This window comes from Drosophila yakuba, chromosome 3L (genome assembly GCF_016746365.2).
Source record: "Drosophila yakuba strain Tai18E2 chromosome 3L, Prin_Dyak_Tai18E2_2.1, whole genome shotgun sequence".
NCBI classification, from domain to species: Eukaryota; Metazoa; Arthropoda; class Insecta; order Diptera; family Drosophilidae; genus Drosophila; species Drosophila yakuba.
In genome coordinates, this window is record NC_052529.2 from 9,118,670 (window position 1) to 9,143,797 (window position 25,128).

Sequence of the window (25,128 nt, forward strand, 5' to 3'; positions counted from 1 at the left end):
GTTGTTGTGTATCCTTCGGGTGAAAAGTTTCCTACTAAACACGGACTTTTGCACCGCCGCCGTCGCCGTTCGAGCGCTAGAAACGAGTGCGAGTGCGTGTGAGACTTACTAGCTAACAAACTGATTTTGAATTTCGGGATATTATACTATCCCTTCGGTGTGTTTGAGTTCAAGGACTCGCGACTAACTTGTTCCAGTTTTGAAAACAGGCAGCCCACAAAACAAAATTGCCCATGTGACCAGTGAAATAGAGTATACAAAAGCATAACAAAATCTCCAAGAACTCCAAGTTTTTCCGCTTTTCTTCCAAGTCCCGGTTTCATTTGCAGCTCCAGTTTCGCGCTCGGTTCTCTGGGTTTCCCTGCAATTTCCGCGATTTCCTTCCTTATTTCCCTTCGTTCCGTTTTCGCGTCGCGGTTTGTTATTGTCAACTTTCGTTTTCGCGCGGCTTTCCTAACGGTCCAACGACGGGCGGCACATGGATAGTGAAACAGGCTTGGATTTCCAATAGCTTCTAAGTACTCAGCACTTTCCGAGGGAAAAGGAAAAGTTCGAGAAAGGAAATGGATTAACAACCAAGGTTTGTAATAGGAATTTAAAGCTGCAGAGCTATTTACACCTCAACCAGGAGTTTTTGACTTTAGTATATCATCTTTTTATATTCGCTCTTTGAGATTTGAGATTTACAATTTGCACAAAAAACGAAATAAATGAGTTTTGTTCTATTAATTAAGCACAGCATCAAACAAAAGCACAAATAGCCGCATACAGAACATAATTAACTCTTTGAAAAACATGCTCATAAAGTGTTTCCAAGAAACAGAGAAGAATGCCCATATCCCTTTCAAAAAACCGACTCCAATTAATGAAGCCAATTGAGCAAATGTATAAAAATGTTGAGCTCCAATCAAATATAAAACTCTACGCTTTTGTCCCTAATCCCCCAATTAAACTCACCTCTCGACCGAAAGCCAAAGAAAAACAAATTTCCAATTGAAATTTGCATTTGGGGCACAGGAAATACTTTCCAAGCGTAAACATGTAAACAAAGAGATAACAATTGTTATTGGTCATCCGAGGATCGAATTACAATAAGTGCAAGCTCAAAGGAGCCCCATAGAATGAAATCACAATCACCTAAACCTCAGCAGGCAATTTCGGTGAGCTTGGGCGCTTTATTTGTGCAAGTCAAATAAACAAAATAAAAAAATAATAAAGTAGAGGCAGAAGCTTTTTCTTTTGCACCGCTAACATGTTCGGAAATGAGTAATGACTTTTGGAAGAAGAACTGCTTCTGATAGATACATTTGGCGTTTGTCTTAGTGCCAACTTAAATTAAAAAGCAGCGGGCTCGGAAGTTCTTCTGATTGTGAAGAGTTGAGTTGAGCTGAGGCCGTCAAAACGTGCCAGAAAGCGACACACAGAGATACAGAGATACAAAGCTACAGATACTCGTAACTAACAGTAACGTGCGTACATCTTGCAGATACTTTTTGGCGCGCTCAGAACAGAAGCGCCAAAAACAGAAAATAAAACAAGAAGAGTACAAGGGTACAAGAGAAGCACAACAGAAAGCGAAAAGCTAAAAAACACAGAAGGAGATACTTGTGCTCCTACAAGACACAGCTACAGCTACAGATACAGATACATGGCAATAAAGAGAATTTAAAGAAAGATAAATAATAAAACCAAACAAATTGAGGCGCAGGCCGCGAAAGAAGTTCAAGTTCAGCGCATGTATCTCTGTGTCAGAATCAGTATCTGTATCTGTATCTGTATCTGTTGGATGCAATTTGTCGGCCGCCTGCAAGTTTATTACTGCCTTATCCCCAATGAATCTATATATAGCTGCCATATTTTGTTTACAATTTCTTTGCCACCCGCGATTCATTCATAAAACACACACCAGCCCAAAATAAAAGTTGGCAAAAGGACACGCAGGCAAATTAAGGCTTTGACCTAGAGAAAAATAAACAACACCCAGGATATAACCCCTGCCCCTCAACCTGCCACTCCCCCACCGCCCCCACTCGTTAACGGTAACGTGCGTGACTTTGAAAGCATGCAAGGCAAATGACAAACTCGTAAATCTCAACACACTCACGGGAAGTGGGTGGTGTTGTTTTTTTTTCTTTTTTTTGGGATGCGGGTGAAAATGCGAGGCATAAGTGCCCCTACTCCCTTTCATGTGCGCTTAATACTCAGCCGCGTATGCCTGTCCATGGACTCCTTGCATGGCTTCATTGGGCCCCACAGCACGTTTCATTTCATCCACACCTGCACCACCTCACCACCGCTCCACCGCACCACTCCGCGCACCACCCATTCGCACACCCAAACACCCAACCTTCGGCACAACTCAATTTGCACGTGACACACAGAGGAACGAGATGTGGAGCAGGCGAATTAACTCGCGGCAGAAGCTCGAAGAAAATATCTTTCAGTTGGGGTTTCATTAACTTTAAATATTTTCCAACATTCGAGCATGAATAGAAATGTATGTGATATGGCAGACTTCAATTGAGTTGGGAGTTGGAGTATTATTCTAGTGACTTATTCAAACAAGGAACCCACACTAATCGCACAACTAAGTACAACTTCAATGCATTTGATGCCTTGACTAAAAAGGTTTACTTATTTACCTACTTTCCCTAGTATTTAACTTTCATTTCAAGCCCTGAAACACTTCCTTCCGCGCAATATAAACTCGATCAAGTACATCCACCTTCACAAGAAATGCAATTTCAGCCGTCTAGTTCGTATTCGTATCATTAACATAAAGTGAAATTATTTCCCCACCCACTTGCCAGTTTGTGGGGCTTCTTGAAATGCTACCCAAAATGCTAAAATGCTGCACCCCCAGCGAAAATGGAATGGAATTTTATTCATTAACTCGCTGCGCTGCACATTTGGCAATTGTATAACATGCATAAATATGCAAACTTATTATGCCCGAAAAATAGTTTCGCAATAGCCGAGTGCTGGGGAAAAATGTTAATAAATATTTAGCCCAACTGCTTGCGAACAATCCTCATATGAGCAAAAGTTGTAAACAAGCGCACAATGTTCGTATAACATATTAAAATATTACATTGAAGAGGATGAGCTGGGAAACTGGTTATGGAGTTGGAGGACGTGTGGGTTTCAGTGGGGAACGGGAAGGGAAAGGGGAGCACTTCATTTGCACAAATGGAGCGTCAGCTTGACAGGCAAAGGACTGAGAAGATCTGCGGAGGCGACGGGCGAGTCCTGCAGGATCCTGGGAAATGGGATATGCGGAATCAGCTAGTGCCCAACTGTCGTTGGTTGCACTTGTTATCAGACGAGGTTGCTGTGGGTAAGAGTATCTGTAATAGTATCTGGATAGTATATAGTATCTACGGAGTTCGTAATCAAACTAAATGTTGGAATTAGTTATTAATGCAGGCCATACAAAGTCCTTGTGAAGTTTGTTAAATATTTAAGGGTATTCTAATTATATAGTTTTAAAATAGTAAGCATGTGCATATCCACGCTTTAAGGGCATCGCAAAGTCCACAAGCCCTTCTCGAATTTCCATCATATTTTCCACCTTTCTCTGCCATTTCTGGTGGCTCGGCTGAGTTCAAACAAATGCGAAGTCAAACAACGACAGGTAGCACCGGTAGATGGTTTCCCTCTGGATACACCAGAAACCCCAGATTCTGCTCCTGCTCCTGTTTCTGTTTCTGTTGCTGTTTCCGTTCCTGTTTTCGTCCTGTGGCTTCACGTGCTCTGCTCTTCTGCACATGCAACGCCACTCTGGATGTGTGTGTGTAGCCTAGTTCCTCGTCCTGCGAGGCTCCCTGCCCCTCTACATAAAACACACATATGTATATGTACTGCCAAAAAACAGCCCTCGCAGTCACCTAGATTCTATACCGCCTTCTGCCATTTTCATTCCACGACTCCGCAGCGACTTTGTTTTCCAAATGACGCATTGTTCAGTCACATATACATATGTATACCATATATATATATATATGTATATGAGATATAGTGCTTATGTGTGCGTCTGGTCTGCGTGTTTAATTTGCAAATTGAAAATGCGAGAAAATAAAGAATGTTGTACGTACATTGTACATACATGTTGCAAAAATGTGCTGCATTTAGTGTGAGCGGCAAACAAGAAATTTAAGTGAATTGCGGTCATTGTTTCTGCTTTCGGTTTATTTGCTCAGTTGAGTTTTTTTTTTTCATATACCAATACTGGCACAGTTCTAAATAGAAATCCCTGTTAATATAGACCATCCCATATATGCATAACATTGAAACTTCGCCAGGGAGCTTAACACGATGCGATAAGATAGCAGCTTGGAAACTCGAATCAGATAAGGCTTTTACAAGCAATTTATACAACTTTCGGTGTTATATCACTCGGTGGCAACGGAAACGCGAAAGGAAGTGTGCTTCGCCCCAAGAAATGCAAACATTTAAGTACGCCACCAGCTATCTAAACATGGCTCAAAAGCTAAGGAACCCAAGAATCTTGGGAGTTGATAAGCAATAGATCATAACTTTCCCTTCAAAGTTAGGTTTTGGTTTGGGCCAAGGCTAAAAGAAGAGCTAATTGCAGGCAGCACATGCACATGTTGCCAATTTCCCAACTCTTTGGCCCAATTTCGGGGCAAATCGCGAGTGGTCAATGGTGCGATCGGTGGATTGGCATCGGGATCTTTATCGCGCCATGTCGAGCGGTAAGACTCGTAACTCGTAGCTCGTAATTCTCCCAGGAAACGAAGGACAAGGAGAGGGGGCCGGGGAGGAGGAGGACGAGTCCAAAGTTACAGCTGCAGAACAGGACAGGATGAAAGGCCAGAAGTGGAAACGCGAAACGGAATCGCATAAAACGGAAAGTGCAGCAAATTGTGGCAGCTGCAACATTTTGTGTTTTTTTTTCTTCCTCGCTGCAGGTTCTCTTCTTCGCTTTTTCCTTCTCCTTCCCTTTTTTTTTGTTGGTTTGCTGCGCTTGGCCGTTGGCCTTTTACCGTTTTTATTGAAGGCACTGCCACAAAGATAATGTGAGCGAGACGGCGCGCGGGGAGGAAGCGAGAGGGGACAAAAGGGCTGGGGCAGGGGCAATTGCAGCACGCAAATTGCAGTCGACAAAATAATCAGACTTTAATTGTCGTTCTGCAACAATGTGCAGCACACTCAAGGCAGCGAGAACCGAGAACCTCAAGGAACCCGAAAGAAATTAAGGAGAACGCGAACAATGGGGCAGATGACTCAGTTGTCAACCGAAATCAGGCGAAAAGTTTACCCATTTCGAAACTATGGGGGTGAAATGTGCACACGGCTGCGAAGATGGTTAATTTGCAGTGTGGGAAACCTTGAGAAAAGTATCTTAGGTAGCAGCGAACAATGCCAGATACTTTTGGTGCAATCTGAAAGATACTATATGTTATGATATATAACAGTTGCCAAATCGTTGGCTTTGGATTTCAGTTTGTTGCTATAACTAACTAGCCAAGTTAATCCAGAACTGAATGATAGGTTAGTTCAAGAAGTCCCAAACTTATTAATATTCCATCTTCACTCACTTTAACACCTCAAAAGTCATGCATTTATGCAGCTCAGCCTGCATTTAAAAACTGCTGCAGCTTGAGGCGCATCCAGAGCAAACAAAATCATCATTCTCGCACATTAAAATCATCATCATCATCATCATCATCATCATCATCATCATTTAGGCCGACGTGGTGATGAGAAAGCCTGGTTCCGAGCCCAATGAACTTTGTGAAGCGCAACGAGAAATGCTCGCTGGCCAAATGCAAAAAGCCAAAGGACGCGCTGGGCAACAAAAAAAGAAACCAAAAGTACACCTGTGCCACAAAAATAAAGAAAATAATAAAAATATAAATAAGGGAAAACGAAAAGGAAAAGATACAAGAGCGGGCAAAAAATGGCGAAAAAAGGCAAGAAAATGACAACGGCGTTGAAGGCAACTGAAATACGCTTATGTGATGGTATAAGTGTGTTTCACAAGTGTGTGTGTATATGTGTGTGAGAGAGGCTTTACAAAGCCAAAACCAACTTGGCAGCATAACTTACAAGCCAAAAAAAACAAAAAAAGAAAAAAATCGAGAAAAAACAACAACAGCAGCGGCAATAAAAAGCCAGAAGTGAGTGTCCTTTAGCTCATTTTTTTTTTCGCTGTACGTTTTTTATAATTTTTTTTTTTTTTTGCCGCTTCCTGCCTCGCTGACTTGGCCGCTCATTATATAGTCAAAGACCATAATTATGTGTTGAAGTTTGTAGATGTTTGAGGCCAGAGAGGTAAAGAGCCACAGGGAAATAACAAAAAAAGAACTTAATGGACAAGCCAACTTTTCAGCAAGGATATTTTTATAAGAAACTCTGGAACACCTTCAACTGAAACTTTACTAACAAAATTCATTTTTTTTTCCATTCTTACAGCTTTCAATCAAAGGATTTGAGAACAACGGCGGCCACAACAACACAAAACACTTTGGAAGCTCTTTAAACAACTTACAAACGGAAAAAAAACTCTTTCGGCCCAAAAAATCAAAATTGCAAACCAAAACATAGCGAAGGCGTAAAATGAATTAGGCTAAACACACAACTTATATGAAATATAAATATTATAACTATTAAAGCCAATAACAAGTAACGCGCTAATGTTTAATTAATTGTTAAGTCCAGAACCCAAACAAACAAACAAACGGAAGACAAAGATTTTTAAGCCTACGCATAAGTACAATTTACTAGATATAAATACTTAAATTATTTTTATATCCGACGACATATTACAAGCAAAATCAATTGAGAAACGAAGCATAAACCAGAGTACAAATACTTAATCAATTTACAACAAGCAAGCATCAAATATTATCAACCACAAACTGCAAGTAATTAATAACGTAAATACAACAAAAACAACAACAACAAGAAGAACAACAACAACGCATACGAAATACAAATTTTACAAATTACAAATTTACAAAGATTTTTTAAATGAAAAACCAAAACCAAACCAAGTCTGCTACAAATTAAATCAAATATCAAAATACAAATTTTTGCCTAGCTGCCGTTTTTACAAAACAAACAAAAGAATAAAGTACAAAACAACCAACCACAAATCTTAAACAACAATTTTTAAACCAACAATTTATTAAAGCACTTTACAAAGAAGAACACCATAATAAGTAATCAAATAATCAATAACTTTGCATTAAAACACGCAAAACCAGTGAGTTCAAAATAAACGAAATACAAATCTTGGAGTAGCTTCAACTTATATTATAGTATACAAATCTATTATACGGATATAATCAGAGTGTTTTACACTAGCCAACAAACAAACAAACCAACAAACAAACAAACCAGTCGAAATCAGAAACATTTTTACGAAGAACTACCTCAAAAATAAAGAGAAACAAGCACGAAAAGTGAGCCGAAAAGTGTACAAAAAATCAAGCAAACAAACAAACGAATCTTCGAATCAATCAAGTACAAAGCCCCGCAGTTCAGCAATACAACTGCATAGCCATGCCAGTGTTTGAGCTTAAATGGCGTCTTCAATTTTAGCCCAGAGCAGCGCAGGTGCTACCGTCGACAGCAGCAACTTGGGAGCAACTGCAGCAGCAGCAGCCGCAGCAGCAGCAGTAGCCACATCTGTGGAGGCCACCGTGTCCAGCCTGCACAACACCCATCTCAACCAGCTGAGCAGCCTCAGCCAGCACTACACTGCGCCGTATCACCATCCGCATTCGCATCCGCACTCGCATTCGCATCCGCATCATCACTACCAGCAGCACTATCCGCAGCAGCAACATCTCCAGCAGCAGCAGCAGCACGCCCAGCAGCAACACCAGCAACATCAGCAGCAGCAGCAGCAGCAGCAGCAGCAACAGCAGCAGCAACAGCAGCAGCAGCACTGGGACTACTATGCCAGGCAGCAGCAGCAACATCAACAGCAGCAGCAGCAACAGCAACAGCCAGCGGCCGCCACCGGCAACACCAACGGCAACAGCAGCAGCAGCAACAACTGCAACAACGGCAACAGCAACAACGGCAACAACAGCAACGCCGACGGCAGCAATACCACGGTTCCAGCGCCCCTGGGCAGCAGCAGCAACAGCAGCAGCAACCATGCTAATGCTGCAAGTGGTGGCAACAATGGCCAGCGGCACGGCGATGCCAATGCCAATGCCAATGCCATTTCCGCCGCCTCCGCCGCAGTAGGAAATCCGGGTAACCAGCAGACGAACAACGCAGCCAACTCGAATTCGAACTCCAATTCCAACTCGAACGGCAGCTACACGCGTCCCTGGGAAATGGAGTCCAAGGACAATGGGCCACAACCCCAGACGCAACCACCACATCTGCAGATGAAGAGCGGCTTCGAGCCGTTCTCCAAGCTGCCGTCGTTTCAGAGCCAGTTCCATGGCTTCAATGAGCAATTACTACCGGATGGAACACCCATGCCTGTGCCCATAGGAGCAGGAGTGCCACCTGGATCGGCAGCAGCGGTCGCAGCTGCTGCAGGTGTCCTACCTCCTGGCTCCGTGGGACCAAACTCAGTAACGGGATCCGTGGGATCTGTGGGTCCCACTGCCATGAGCTCGCTGCAAACGGTGGCCATGTCGCCGGCCAGCATTTCGGTCAGCTCGCCGGGCATGATGAGTGTGGGCTCACCACTGACCCAACTCTCGAGTCTGCAGACCAGCATCACACCGCCATCAGCGGGCAGTTTTCCGGCACCACCGCCGCCGAACGCCTTTGCGCACCACCACGCCCTCAATCCGCACCACCATCATCGAGGAGCCACCGGCTATCCCACGCCCTATGCGGAGCTGCCACTCTATCCGGGATTCACGCCGTTGGGTGTCAAGAAGGAGCCGAGCACGGGCGGCAGCGATTTCGAGATGCTGCTCAAGAAGGAGGACTTTGATCTCAGCAACAGCGGTGGCGGCGGTCTCATCCACCATCCGCTGCAGCACGGCCAGCCGCATCCCATACCCATGGGCATGCACACGCCCACCTCGTACGATGGCAACAACAGCAACAACAGCTATCCACAGGCGGCAGGCGGTGGAAGTGGCAGCCACACGCCGCACACCACCACCACCGCCCAGCCCACGCCCACCACCACCACGCCGGTCAAGGTCGAGAAGCTGCTGCAGTCGCCGATAGCTCGGCTGGAGGCGCGGAAGAAGGAGCGCCGGAAACAGCGGCCCAATTCGCTGGAGTCCAGTGCCGAGAGCGAGGCCAGCGGCATGGACGTAGACCCCAGCAATCCTGGCCAAGTGGACGCCGTCTCCAGCACGGCCAACTTCAAGAGTCCGTTGAGTGCCCTGGGCATGGGCGATAGCAACGATGCCAATGCCAGTGGATGCGACAAGCAGGTATGTAGCTGATCGGTGGGTGGGATTGTTGAAGACGCAGAAATATATCGATTCACCTGGGATCAAACAAGCATCAAAATTAATCGTTTTTGTTTAATAATTATCGTTGAAATCGATATATTCCGGAGAACTTCGACAATCCCATCGATAAACTAGCGAAACGGGGCGAACTGGCAACCGCTGCGATTAACAGGACTACGGTCGTCGCCACCATCTTCCGCCACCCACACTGAACCACCCGCCAATGCCACTGCCACCGCCCACAATCACAATCACACCCACCACCCACAATCATAACCACCACAACCAAAACCACAATCACAACCACAACCACTCCAACGACAACAACTCCTCTTCCTGCTCTCTTTTCCAGTCCAAGAAGAAGCGGAAGCGGTGCGGCGAATGCGTGGGATGCCAGCGCAAGGATAACTGTGGGGAGTGCGCCCCCTGCCGAAACGACAAGAGCCACCAGATCTGCAAGCAGCGCCGCTGCGAGAAGCTCACCGAGAAGAAGGTGAGTCCACGTCTCACAAGTCCCTATCCCATTCTCAGATCCAATCCCATCGAAAGCGGTGGGGAGTATCCCACAGATTCATTCACGGGCAGCGCCAAAGTTACTCAATGAAATTGGCGGGCACAGTGGTTTTTACGGGAATTAAATAACTATAAACTTTACTTTTATAGGAACATAAATGTAAATAATAGAAATAGAAGTTAGTAAAAGGTATATCTCTTTAATTGAAACATTCTATTCTTGCACTTTGAAATGGTGTTAGTTACATACGATTTGGACCAGAACTAGTATTATTCGAACCACTGTGCCCAAACGGGCAGCTGGGAATCGGTGCAAACTGGTTCTGGTCGTCAAAAGAGAGCCGGCGGCCAAGTAGCATCCACATCCACATCCACATCCACATTCGCATTGAAGATTCGCGGTCTTTCGCACCAGCGGTCAGTCACTCAGGATTTATGTCAGCGCAACAGATGTTCCTTGGCCAAGTGGAACTCGTCCCGTCTCTTTTTGTCGGCCCCTCCGGCAGCCGTCTCTTTCTCCAGCTGCTCCAGCTCGATTTGAGATTTAACTAGTAACCTACAATGTGCGGAGTGTGTGTATGTGCCCAAGTGCCTGTAGTGATATGTACGAGGTGCACTCAAGTATTCGAGTATCTGGGTATCTGAATATCTGAGTATCAAAGTATCTGAGTATCTGCGCCGAGTGATCCGACATCCGCGCATCCTCCAGATACTTGTGCCGCTTGCCAGCTCCTTTTCGAAATCACTTAAGATGCCGCAGGCAGAGCGTGTCCTTTGAGCGTTCGGAAATCAGGTTGCACATGTGTGCGCGACTAACCAGTCGTTCCCAAATCTGGGATCTCAAATTGCGCTGCATGTCGTCACTGGATGTTTGAATTGGTTGGATGCTGCGAGGTGAAGTGGAGGCTTGGGAACAAGTTCAATGGCCCAAGGACCACTAAGGAGTTTCAAGTGATCTGTTGCCAAGGATATGTGTGCATCTCAATTTTCTATTTTAAAGTTGAACAAGTTTGAGTGAGCGCAGTACGTGTTTTATCAAAAGATAAACGACTTCTATAAGAATTTTCTACTTTATTACGAATGGCGCTCATAAAAAGTCATCTTATGACACTAATATGAAGGCACTAAAATTACGTTTTATCATCCTACCTGAGCTCATAAAATCCAAAGCACTCGATTTAACTAGAATTCTGTTTGCCGTAAATTGCTGCCCAGTTATAGCGTTGAACCAAAACCTTTCCCACATACTTAGCAATTGGCTGGGCCACATGAAATTAGACTACTCCAAGAATTCCATTCAAGCGGCATGGTTATGGTTGCCCAAGGTCTTGTTCCAATTTCCCGCGCCCTGTTGGCAAATCTTGAAACCCCGCCAGATAATCAGGGTATTTGGAGTATGTCCAATATTGACAGACGCTTCCACATTGCGACGCTATTTTCTCGGGGCCTCAGAACACAAATACAGACGTCCAATGACAGCAACAACAGCAAAAGCAGCAACAGCAACAGCAACAAATGCCCAATATGCCATATATGTACATAAACATACATATATATAAAATAAGAACAACAATAAAAATAACGATAATAACGAAACGAGGCAACGAAAACAATAATAAAAGGAAAGGAAAGGAGCAGATGTTCACATGTTACAAACGCGGCTTTTGATCGCACACTCACACACACACACACATGCACATACACTCATGCACACATACCAATACACGCAAACAAAGCGGCACACACAGATACACACACACAGACAGACAGGCAGACAGACAGATAAATAAATAAGCGAGTAGTGCGCAGCGTTTTGTCTCTCAGTCGCGATCAGCGGACTGCAAACAGGAAACAAAAAAAAACAAAAACTCTATGGGAGAGTGCAAAAGAGACGGGTATATGCGGCAAAGAAAGAGACGGCACGAACGGACAATTAAGGTTGACAGGAGCGAGGAGATCGGACGCTATACAAAAGGCCGTCAAACGAGAAAATGGCACGCAGAGATCTCAACTATAGACCCCTACCCCGCCATATAGCCCACCCCCCCTCTGCACTCTGCAGAGCCCCTGGTTATAAGACACACACCCCCCAACACCCCGCAACGCCGTCACACAGCCGTCTCTTCGGACGACACACATAGATAAAGTTGTAAATTTCGCAGTGACATGTCAATATGGACAGCGTATCTGCAAGATACAAGATACGCGTCGCGATAGTGCAACGCCAATTTGGAGCTATATCCCCCCGCTCCACCGCCCCACCCCCTTCCTCTCTTCCCATTGCGCCTCCTGGACAATTGACGCTTCAGTTTTACGATGCACCATCCTTTGCTTTATCATCGCCATCCGCAACATCATTATCAGGGCCTTCATTGTCCAACTGCCTCACATGCGGCTGAGCTACTGGAACACTGTGTCACTGGGCTGGGGTTTATCTTAAAGGAATTAAAAGGGCTTTAAATGTTTGGCCACTCTTTCTGTTAAGTAACTACACAGTTATGATATCTAAATATTACCGAAAATATGTTTCTTTTGCTAAGATCTTCAATGCCTTTTGCTAGCAAACAAATGTTCCGTATTCATGTAGCCCAGTGTAAGCTGAAATTACTCATGTGCTCATATATTTATGCCTTTGTCCATGGACTTTATAATGACAAGGTTTTCGCGGTTTTTTTCTTTCGCAGCCCAGAAAGTTCTCAGCTAAAACTCACAGCTGGCCGCATCTGTCCAACTTCTTTGGTCCGGTTTTTGCTCTTAATGGTGATAAATTTTGAACGTGAATTATTTCATTCTTTGGCTTCCCATCGATGGCGGATCAATGCACTTTTCGACTCATTTCTCTGCCATAAATAACTTATGCTTTAAGATGAACTCCAAGTCTGTCCCTTTCCGGTGTTCAGATTTCCCTCTTGTATTTTTTTCGTTTAATATTTTTTGTAATTCCGTTTTTTTTTACTTTCGCCAAATCAGCTAAAAAGACCTTCGGGCTTAGTCATTAACTTGGCTATTTGAATTGCTCAGAGAACTCACTCCGACCTCCACCAAAAAAAAAAAAAAAATAAAGAAAAAGAAAAGTGAAATCCCTGGACAGGCCTATCTAAGAGGATATTTCCTGTGTCGCTCCACTCGTCTGGGGCATTTTTCTTCCTTAAATATGCAGTTTTTCTTAGGAATTTTCTCATTAAAATTTGAACATTTTTTCTACGTTTTTTTGCTCTTCCACAAATAAGAGGAAAACCAACAGCAAGACGGACAAATATTGAAAGTGTTTGAGTAGGAGGAAAGTTAGCGAAAGCCAAAGAAATCAACCCCAAAAGTCCATTTGCAGTCTGGTCGTGGTTTGAGTGATTGACTTCATTGCTCTGTCCAAGGATGCCCTTCCTTCGTGCCACTCTAGGATCTGCTTCTTTTTCCGCTTCTGGCTCTAATATTCAATTCACGCTGCGCTCCAACTTCATTGAGGCAAATGCACTGGAGTCACTAAAAACCAGCATACAGCCATAACAACTTAAAGGTTTTCGCTTCATGCATACAAAATGCTCTGTAACGTGCATATGCTCACATGAAACCTCGCCGTATCCTTATCCTTAGTCCTCAGTCCTTAGTCCTTCTTTGGGCCAGGACGAGTGCATTGCTCCTACTTGAGGCCACACACACACATCCACACCCACACAACAGCACATCCCGTTCGTGACATACTCTCGGCAAACACACACACACTAGCAAATGGAGAGCGTGGGCACTTGCCAAGGTGGCTCATGCACTGTGCTTAAAACTTGGTCCTTAAGGAGAAATCAAATTCTTCAGCTGGCTATGGAATTGCCACACAATTTAAACCAGACTTGGGGTCTGCTACCAAGCTTGAGTTGAAATTCACCGTTTAGATATTGGGACACTTTTTGTGACAGTGCCCCGTTTTTGGCACGTTGGCTTGCCAGCTCCTGGAAAACAGGATAATACCAATACACACACTCTCCAGTGGATACTTGAGCCACGACTGCAACGCATGGTGGTGCTGCTGATGATGATGTGGATGATAATAATGACGTTGGCAATAATGCACTGGATGTGCGTCATTATGAGCATGTTGTGCAATCTGATACTCGGTCGTGGTCGTGCTCCTTGGATATCCAGTTGCACTTGGGCATCCTCTTTCATCCTGCCCACCTATCTCCTTCGCTATCTCTTTCCCCAGCTATCAGTTGTCCCTGTCTGGCACAGAGCTTGGCAAAAAACGGAAAAATATGTTGGCCAAAAATGTGTTGTCTTTTTGGTTAATTGTCGCTTGTGGCCAGGCACACGACTGCCACCCTCTCTTCTGCTCCAGAAATCCCAGTCCTTGTCGTTCGCCAGTGATTGAATCATTCAATCTATAGGCAGGCAATATGTGCGTTTGTCATTCGATAAGTCCCAAAAGATGCTGCCAGGCATGTCTCCCATCTCCCATCTACTTACCCCCGAAATGTGTTTCAGTTTGAGTTTGAGTTTGGGTTTTTCAGTTTCAGCTCGAGTTCAATGCTCTGCACTCAACTGGCAGATAAAGTTTTGTTTTACGTTTCTGCTCAGGTACACAGCAGAAAATTAAGAACTTAAAGTGCACAAAATAAATTATTATAAATCGGCAAAAACTATTAGTTTTGGGTTCATGGTGATTTTCAGCTACAGCTCTATTTTCCATATCCATCTTACTTAGTTTGAAATTCTTTTTCTTTTGTGCTTTGAAAATCAATCTTAAAATACCATAATTTCCAACTGTATCTGCAGCTCGTGTCCTGCGGCCGCCGGGCCACAAATCCTATTGAAAATTCCAGGCAGCTTCCGTTGTTTTATTTCCTCCTCGAAGGATTGCATATTCATCTGTTGCACGGAGCACACACACTATTATTCGTTGGCCATCTGCAGAACTGGCTCGCCTGCACATCTGTTCGCATTGTGCTCCATGGCATAGGAATAGGTTGAGAATAGGAATTGGCATTGGAATCGGAATCAGGATGGGAATAGGAATAGGAACAGGAATATGAATCCTAAGCCAGTGCAGAATCCTGAGAGCAGAACTTAAGCCTCATGCTGTGGAAACACACATGCACGCACGTCCATTAAAATGGCATTGATGAATGATTTTTGTGTATATTATTTTATTTTAAGCTGCTTAGGCTTTGTGGGGATTTATGCGTGCGTTCTTTAATTGCCAAAATTTAAATCACAACTTTGAGCACCATCATTTAAAAACGTGCATTGTTTTCATTTTAATGGGTTCTCATCGCTGCGGCTATTCGGGCACCAAATTGCTGCCATGACAGCCAATTAGTGCGCTTATTTTTTTAAAGCCCGCCAGTCGCTCTCTATACACACACTTGTGCAATGTGCCATTTTGCATATATACATACTTGTTTATTTTCCATATAGTATATATGCGGTTTTATTATCCAGCATTGAGTAATTTTTGGTTGGCCAAGCTCCCTCGTGCACGGATTTATTTAATTTGTAATTATTGCTAATTATTTTATGCATCACAGCTTATTTGTATTTACAGTTGATTTATTTTCATTTCTATCTTTTTTTTCTTTCAGGAACCCAAAGCCAAAACCGTACGTATACATTTTAATGTTATTAAGTTTGCACTTGGAGGGGCTTTAAGTAATTATTATTTAATAGTTTTAAAACACAACAAAAAATAGGTGTTTTTTCTGTAACAATCGAAGTATTTGGTGGAATGTCATATCTCGTTGTATTCGCAATGAAATATCCTATCCAGTGGTATGCAAGTTTAAAAATTTGTATTTTTTCCCATTTTTAATTTTTTTGAAAATCAGCAAAAAATAGTTCGTGTTAGTTAGTTCGGTATAGTATAATGCAAAATAATCAAAAATGTGATTGGGATAATTAGTTCTGTTCAAAAGCTGTACAACAGACTTCTTCTTGTTGGGATATACTGTATAAAATATAATATATTATATTTGTACCATTGAAGCGAATGAACAATCTCATTTAGATCGGTAATTAAAATGGAGTTCTTAGAACTCGTCAGCCGTATTATTATCACAATTATTTGATCTTTGTTCTGCAGATTCGGTTCTCAGTAGTTTTTTTTGGGTAGTTTTGTTTTGCAGAATGTCTATTGTTTACCCTGCAGATACAAATGTATCTTTTCATCTATGTAGCGATTGCTATTGTGTGGTTGTTTCGGTGCTCTTTTTTTACCAGCAGAATTGTTTGTTCTGTTGTCTCCGCATAAATTAAATAATAAAATGCTTGACTCTGTACGTGTGTGAGTGTTGTTCGCCAGTCTGCGCAATTGAATGCTTTTGTTGCTGTATTTATGGAACAGATTTGCCGCTCATGTGGATGAGAATGATGGTATGGATGAGGATGATGGTATGGATGGGATGTTGGGATGGATGGGTTGATCTGGTGGCTCTGATTCTGAATCCGATTCTGGTGGTGGTTCTGCTGCTGCCCGATGGCAATCAGTCGGGTCGCACTGCACACACACATTTATATAAATCTGCGCGCTGATCGTAAAGCGTTGTTAAATTTTAATAAATAAATGTTCACATCCTTGTTAAGTTGCCAGCGGCGAGAACGAACATTTGCATTGATTGCACTAGCACAGACAAGCGGAAAGAAGCGAAAAATGCAAATTAATGTTATATAATTACGCATGGAAGGGAGCACGCTGCGTATACTTGATGGCAATTTGCATAAGGACAAGGCTGAGAAAAAGCGGGACTTTGTGAGCACTTATCCTTGTAATAGTTAAAGGACAAAAGTGCCGCATTGCCCGTCCTTTTGCACCTTTTGCACCTCTATTCCCCCGATAATGAGTGCAAAATCAGTTGGTCCCTCACCGCCTGTCCGTTTTCTTAATGAGAGACACAAAATATCCATTCCGTAATGAGGTCCTTGGCTGGTGAAGCATTACGCTGCGATCCTTGGGGTGGCCAGGTGCAATCCAGCAATTAAGCAATTTGTTGCCTGTTATTGTTTATTAATAAACAAACAACAAAGCGAGACACCGAACTGCAGCGCTAATTGCCACAGCAACCGGTTGGGAAACTGGCGGCAGGACCGCTGCACAGGCTGCAGTGAAAGCCAAATGGTTAGAGCTCAAATGGATCAAGGATATCCATGCACATGCAGAGTCCTAGAAGCGTGGTACCCACCGGAACCCACGGAACCCTTTTTTTCTTCTATTTTTGAAGTGCATTTCACCCGTTGCCGGCCCCCTTGGAACTCTTTTTCACTGCCCGCTGGCTCAATTTAAATATCAGCGATGCATGGCCAAAAAGGGGTTAAACTTGCACTTCAAGAACACGGCTTGCTTTTATAAATATAAATATTATAAAATTAAGTGTCATATAATGGTGTATTCAGACTGAAACAATCGCTTTATTGGTAATGATACTTAAATAACATTTAGCTCACTTTGCTACAACTTTATGTCCTAAGTAGGGCCTATTCTCTCGCAGTGCATCACTGCCGTTCATGTGTAGCTGTGTGCAAGGTGCAATTGCAGTGCATTTTTCAGCTTGACCGACTCGTCGTCGTCGTCGGCGGCGGACCCTTTTCACAGCTTATTCCCAACTGCGCGACAAACTAAGCAAATTCGCACCCCAGCTGAAATGTGAAATGCGGCAGGAAAATGTGGAAAAGTGTGGGACGGTGGCGAGGGGAAGGAGTCGGAGTCGGAGGAAACGGTTGTCATTTAGTCCAGTTTCCGAGGGGTTAAACGCAGCCATAGGCGGACAGATACACACACACACTCCCATTTGAAGGAGAACACCTAACTGTAATGGCTTAGAGGGTCAGCAGGTTACAAAACTTACTAATTGCTGGCGGCCTTTGGCACAGAATGGTGGAATAATGGTGGAAAAGTCAACTAAATGGGGCACTAAATGCGGCCTGAGTTTCCACGAGGGGGATGTGCCGAGGATTTAAATATAATTACATAATTATGGGTACCTGTGTGCAATTAAAATGAAAATGTATTGGCTATTAATGGGTTCGCACGCGTTTCGATCTAATTGTTTGCTACCAATTTCTTAAACTTTAAAGGGTCAAATTATCAGTGTGACGCGCGTTTTGTGCCACTTTTGAATTTCAATATGTAACATTTCCTGCATTGCCTGCCAATTTCTCGTTTCCTGCCTTCTGCTGGATTCCCTATTTTGGCCAAATCCGTTTAAGTCAAGTGAATCAAACGAAATCACAGAGAGTATAAAACGTAGGGCCAAAGCCCGTTGCCTTACAATTTCAATTTCCAAATGTTTCCCGGCGAAAGTTGTTGCTTGTTTTTGCTGCTTGTGCTTGCTTTTTTTTTGTTGTGCTTTGCTTACAAAGTGCCTATCAAGCTGTAACAACAACAACCAACAAGAAAATAAAAAAAAAATACAGAATGATTGCATTTTGACAACAAATGGGAAATGGAAAACTCTGGCATATTGTTACAACAAAAACATGGAGCAGAGGAAAAGTGAGCAGAACAGGGACGCACTTTTCAAATCGATTTTTGATTATTTTTGCTTATCATTCTGTTTGCTCCCTCCTCCTTTCGGGTTTTCCACCCCTCTCCCCCCAGCGGGAAAAACAACAAGGAACCGCCGTAAATTCAATTTAATTTTCTTTAAATATTATTTGAGACAATTTCACCGGCATTACAACGAGAAAAAGTGGCACACCATTTTTGGTTCGTCGCTCTGTGTGCGAAGTTTATTTTATCATGTTTACTTTCAATAACTTTCAGATATATCCCCCATTTTTTCGCATAAACCTGGCAAACACAGAAAAAAAAAGAAGAAAAAAAAAACTGGGGAAAACATCACCGCGTTGTGGAAAACAAATTTCAGTTCAGTTCGTTTGCTATTTATTTTATTTATAGCTGAGAGCCTTTTTTGCATTTGGCGGACTTTTGTTTGTCGGCGCAAATTGAAAATATAATTGAAACAATAAATTGTTATGTTGCCGAGAACTAAAAGAGTTGGCCGTGGATTATATGTATTTGTCCGTTTTCGCTCCACTGCTTTTTTTTCTCCTTCCTGCCAAGAGCAACGAAAAAATCAATTTAATTTCAGGTTTTTATTTTTTTTTTTTTTTTGTTCACCCGACTCTGGCAGCAACTAAAAGTTGGTCTCACTTCTCTGACCAAAGTCAAGTCATTTGCCAAAGTACGAAAGTCCTGCCGCGCATAAACATCCCCTAACTTGGCTAACGTGGGGGTGGTTTGCAGTCAAGACAGCAGCGAGCGAAAGAAACGCAAAAAGAAAGAATTAAAGAAATGTTTTTTTCAAACTGAACAACAGCAACAACAAATAAAATAAAGTAAAAAAAACTCCACAGAATCAGCGGCAACAACAATGAGCCAGCCGTACGTGCAACATGAATGCGCTGCAAAAATTTCACAGCACGTAGCTGGCAGTTGTAAAGGCCACTGGAAAAAATGGGGGTATGCTCTGAAGATTGAATATTATGATAAGTAATATTTATATAAGATGATCTTACGATTGTGACTTATTATAGATTAGATTATATTAGATTATATTTAAAGGCAAACTATCACTAGTTTGATGTTTAATATTGAATAGAAGCGTAGTGTTTCACTTTTATTCCAAAAAACCTTGAATTAGTTTACACATCAGCAATGATAAGTGATTTGTGATCCTTCCAAAAAAACCTTGAATTAGTTTACACATCAGCAAAGATAAGTGATTTGTGGTCTTTCCAAAAAACCTTGAATTAGTTTACACATCAGCAATGATAAGTGATTTGCGATCCTTTTCTGCCCGTGCAGGACTTAAACTTCTGAGCAGGACTTTGCACTTAGCATTTAGCAGTGTGCGCATGTTGGTGTGTTATCAAACAATTTAGCGCATTGCATTACAAGCTGTTCGCGCAAAAAAAAAGGAAAAAAAGTTGCGATGCAAGTTTTCTAATTGCAATGGCGCCCCCAAAGGATATTAGGAGTGCAGATTAGGAGGGGGTTAACAGCAGGACTTAAGCGTGGGGTTAAGTGTGGGTTAAGGGGCACTGGGGTGGATCCACGGGGAAATGGGAAAATGGGAAATGCGCCTGGCACGCACTCACAAAGTATTCTTGTTGCTGTTGCTGCTGGCACATCATCAGCTATGCAAACAAATACGCATAAATATGCACGCACACACACCCACCCACCCACGGATTTTTACAAAAAAAAAAAAAAATTGAAAGGAAAAATTGGAGGATGAGTATAAATAAGAGGAAGCTCGAGCAGAGGGAAAATAACAAACTCAACAAACACGCACACAGCAGCAGCTACAGCGAGCGGTACATGTGCAAATACACAAATACACAGGCCCACAAACATCACCTACATCAGCTCCATCTCTCTCCTCCCTCCTCCCTCCTCCTTTCGGCACTTTCTCCAGTTTTTCAAGCTGCTTTCAAGCTTTCTCCCTACGCACATTGCGTGCACAACAACAGCAACACCAGCTAGAACAGCAGAGGGCTGCAGAAACGGAAAAATGGAAGAAGAAAGGAACGCACTGCAATGGCTTCTTGGCTCAACTCCCTGAACTCCTTACCTCAACTCACCTCAGCTTTTCTTTACCGCGCCTCCTTGCAAATCTTCAGAGCATAACCCCATCGGCACTACAGTGAACAGGTGCTAAGGTGAACAATAACCAGTTTAGTTATCCGTTTAATTAATAGTCTTAGTTGTGGCTTAATTACTAGTCTTAGTTGTGGCCAGTAAATATTAGCCACTCTCCTTCGATTAGCACTTGGCCAGAAGCTTTGACGCTTCAAGGACCTCTCCCAAGTGAGCCACTGCTAAATCCTTACATCAAACGCACATCAAAGCGAAGAGTTCACCCTTCAAAAGCCAGCTAATTTTTACCCACATCTTTGCGCTTTTGAGGCAGCAAAGTGTCGAGCAGCCGAATTGCACTTAATTGATATTCACTGTGGCCCAGGATGACGCACTTTTGCGCGTGAGGCACTTGCCATTCTTCGCCAGCGTTTTCAAGTAGTTGGTATAAATATTTGCATTTCACAGGCCGCACCGCATTGAAAAATGGGGGAAAAACCAGAAGTCTTGCTTCGCCTGGCACCCCAAAAGGAAAATCTGCCGGGAAAGGAAGGAAAAGGAGGGGAGGGCAAACAAGTAGAAAGGAAAATATAGAAAAATTACCATAGCCTTCGCTGGCATCTTGCCCCATCTGATAAACAGCCGATGTTTGCCATGTTTGCCATGTTTGAGATGCTGCGATGCATCTGCATCTGCATCTGCATCTGCTGTGCTACTTTGTCGCTGTTAATTATAAAAATTTTCCATTTTCCCTCGTTTTAGCTGGCAAGTGGAGGAAATTTTCTAAGCGAGCGCTCAAAAGCATGCTACAATTTTCCCCCGTTTGCGGCAGCTTTCGTCGAGCATCATATACATACATACATATAGTACATAAGTTGGTATATAAGCACGTACATACACGTACATATATTTTTAGACTTGTTTGAGCAAATTGCAAGCTGGCAGTTTCTGAGGGGTGTTGCAGAGGGGAGGAGGGGGTAGGTGATTTTCACAACAAAAGTTTAAGAAAAAGAAAACTGTGCAAATAAAACTTTTTGCTTTCGCTGGCTTTCCACTCGCTGCAAAAGTCCTTGCCAAGGGTAAATGCAAAGTTCGCACACACTCTCACACATTGGGAAAGTGGCAAAAGAACGAATGGGGGGAAAATGCGTGTTGGCCAAAAGGATGTTGCAGGATAAAAAAAAAAAGAGAAAAAAATAGAAAGGTGGAGAGAAAGCGCTGAGAAAAAGAAAAAGTGAAGAAAATGCCAAATAAAATGGTGGAAGCTGGGCTTTGATTTCATCTCACAGCAGCGGGTTGCAGGACCCGGAGCAAACCAGGACCTTTGCAGTTGGCAAAACGCTTCACTGCACTTGACTATTATTGAAGTTGGAGCCCAAGGACCAAGCAGCAAGCACCAGCAGCAGGACCCCGGACCCCAAGTTTGTCCTTGCAAATAGAGCTGCTGGGAAACTTTTGCCTTGGGGCCTGCGAAAGCAAAGGCAACATCTTTGGCACTGGCTCTGGCATCCTGGCATTCTGGCATTCTGGCACTCTGGCATCCTAACATCCTGGCACTCCGACTGGCGTCCTCATCCTCATTCTCCTACTCATCATTCTTTGCATATTTTAGCGCGCGATTCGTGCCTTCGCGTTGCATTTTTTATGTGTTGGTAGGTCATTGCACGTACAAAAGCCACTTTTACTGCAGCTGCCACTGCTGCTGCCATTGCTGCTGCTGCTGCTGCGAAACTTTGCTGCTGCTGCCAAATTAAACAACATTTCTGCTGCCAACGCGCTGTTGAATTTTATTTTCAGTTTATATGCCCTGAAAGAAGCCCACGGAGTCCATAAATTCTATCATTCGATGGGCAAGTGCCGTCAATTTACTCATTATGCAGCAAAAGATGTAAATAGTTAATACTGTTTTGTTTATAATTTATAATTATTTGCAGTTTTTATTTGACTAATTTTCTGAAACTCAGAGTATTTAGACTTTCGCGTGTGCAAAACTCTTTACTTCCGTTTAATGCATTTTAATGGTCAGTCTTTTGTGGGTGGTTTTGGCTGCTGGCTAAGAGAAACGCGAACCGAGCTCTGCGGCTCTATCAAATGCAATTTGAAGCGCTGTGCCACGCCCCCTCATCAGCAGCCGCGCCCACCTTCTCACTCGGACTCTGTCAACTCGAAATGCATTATTTGCATTTCTTGTTTGGTCCACAGTGGTCGCGAAAAGTTTCTAGCCCGCACTTTGTCCGTTTTATTTGAATTTTGAATATGCAATGGGAATGGCTTTTTAATTTGCGATTCGAGCTGAGCATAAATCATTTTTGGATGCCATGCGACGAATTAAAAATTAATGCCATGACACGGGATCTGCCGAGAAGTGCAATCAGCAGGAGGATAGAGAGTTGAGGCCTTCTGCTATATATCCTTTTTTGCCAGGATAGAGGATGAGTTCGCTTTTTGCACACAGCACCGGCACATTTTTATCGATTTTCCTGTGGCAATGCAGGCGCTGAAATATTTGCAACCCCAAAAACGAGTCTGAATTTTTTCCTTTTTTTTTCACCCCGCTCCTTGTCAATGGACCACGCACTTTTGGAAAATACCAGAAACGCTGGGAAAACTGAGGAAACTGAGAAAAAAAGGAGCGGAGTGACTAGAGAATAGAGGATGGCATGGAGAATGTGCACAAAGTACAGAGTGGGTGGAGTGTGGCATGATAGTGCGTACGTGTGCGTGTGCGTGTGTGTGTGCGTGTGGGTGTGCGTGAAACATCGAAAAGGGAGAGATGGAAAAAATTCGCAATGAGGGTTGAAAATAAATTGCTTTTAATTTGATTTCAACTCAATTAAATCTACGAAATGGAATTTCAAATTAATTCTTTTCCGCTCGCCCGCCTCACTTTGCTCACTTTGCAGTGGGAGTTGTAGCCTTCGGCAGTATCCACAGTCCATTATCCTTGGTTAGTCCTGCCACCAAAGTGCTGCCACCAAAGTCCAGGTCCCAGTGCTAATGCACTTTCATTAGCACGCATCTGCAATCCCAACCAAGTCGAATATAACTAATTAAGTTCAGTTCTTTTGTCCTTTGGCTCTCCTGGGGATATTCGCCCAAATGGCCAAATGGCACAGCTGTCCTTGATTATTGGCCATCGAGGTGCTCAGCTAAATTGGGATAGTTTTTAATTTTAATAGCACGGACCAGGATGATTAGTATTTTCACGTTGCACTGTGTTTATTAATGTTTATAATTGATTTAATTAATTTACCTAAACATTTTAGTTGAACTTATACAAGTTTTCCCTCTGCGAAATCAACAGAAACGACAGGAATCAAGAAATCCAATAGATCTATTGATATTAGATCTGATTTTCAGCCTGAGAAGCCTTCTGTGTCCTGGCCTCACCTTGGCACAATTGTTTCCCACTTCCATTGTTTTGCTTTGGCATAAGCCATAAGTTCGCAATTAACACGGAGATTCCGATGCTAGTTACCCCCATCTTGGCGGTCATAATGAACCCAAACCCAAAGCTAAAACCAAATCCAAAACCCATCTAGAGCCAGACCCTCGAATTGTGTCACAAGGCAACCGAATGCCCTTTGTTGTGCTTTACCCCTTTTATCACTCATTTTGTGGCCTGTGACGGTGACGGTGACTTTGGCTAATGCTTTTCCGCTTTTTCCGCTACCCCAACAAACAATGAGCGCGCTCCCCCTTCTGAACTTGACCTTGATAAATTTGTGAAGTGAGCTTTTTAGCACATATCAAAACGGTTACATCTCAAGGGGCGAACACACCGAAATCGTTGAGGGAACGAGGGGAAGGTTGACATTGAAAATTTCGCATCTAAATTACGTGTAACAAATCGTCGGATGACGCATCCTCGCCCCCCAGAGAAAGCAGATATGTAGGTATGTATGTACGTATGTATCTGGCTATCCAGATACATAATACATATAGGGGTGGCTGCAATTACAATGCCAAATGAAACGAAACTCACCCTCGTCCGAGTGTAGAAAACAAATGTATATGGACGTGTATACGAGTATGCAGGAAGTCAACCCCCGAAAAACCAGAAGAAAAAGAGAAAACTCTGACAGCCGCAATCAAAATGGGATATAAGCCATAAAAAGCAAATCCAACACAGGCCTTGGCCCTGGTGAATCATCATCATCGTCGGTCTCGTCCTCATCTTCCTGGTCCTCATCCTCATCCTCGTCCAGAATTTCTCCAGACGAATTTTGCGGCCGACTTCAAGGACGTCGGGCTAATCAGGAAGCTCTCGCCTCCCCCACGAAAGTGATAATCAAAATAAACAGGGCTCAAGGTGGCGAATGTTGGGGGGTTTCTGGGTGCGACAACCTTGAAATGTTTTTGCCTACGAAAATCGATGTCGCTTCCCGGAGGCTGACTTCCCCGACTCCCACACACAAAAAAAGGGTTGTCCTTGGCGCGGAAGTAATTAAGGCTTTATTTTGACACAGGTCAAGGTTGGGAATCCCATTGGGAATTGGGATTAGTGTGTGCCCTTCTAACTTTTGGTCCGCTCAGAATATTCAGGTGACCTCAGGTTGCTTTAATATATTCCACTGAAGATAAAGTTCAAGTAAATTAAGTTTAAGTACTTTTTAACAATTTAGGTTGTTTCTTCATACTTGA

At 43.3% G+C, this 25,128-nt stretch overlaps 1 protein-coding gene across 6 annotated transcripts in view; it reads left to right on the plus strand.

Moving 5' to 3' along the window:
* Positions 1-25,128, plus strand: part of LOC6533469 (DNA N6-methyl adenine demethylase) — a 96,697-nt gene continuing 71,569 nt past the window's right edge. Inside the window, exons 1-4 of one of the 6 annotated variants that reach the window (XM_039373537.2) lie at positions 1-580; positions 6,439-9,389; positions 9,583-9,903; positions 15,494-15,511. In XM_039373537.2, the coding sequence (XP_039229471.1) occupies positions 7,551-9,389; positions 9,583-9,903; positions 15,494-15,511 (2,178 nt within the window). In that variant the 5' untranslated portion in view covers positions 1-580; positions 6,439-7,550. The remainder of the gene's footprint in view (positions 581-6,438; positions 9,390-9,582; positions 9,904-15,493; positions 15,512-25,128) is intronic. The other 5 variants (XM_015194556.3, XM_015194555.3, XM_039373539.2 and 2 more) reach the window with 5 other exon arrangements.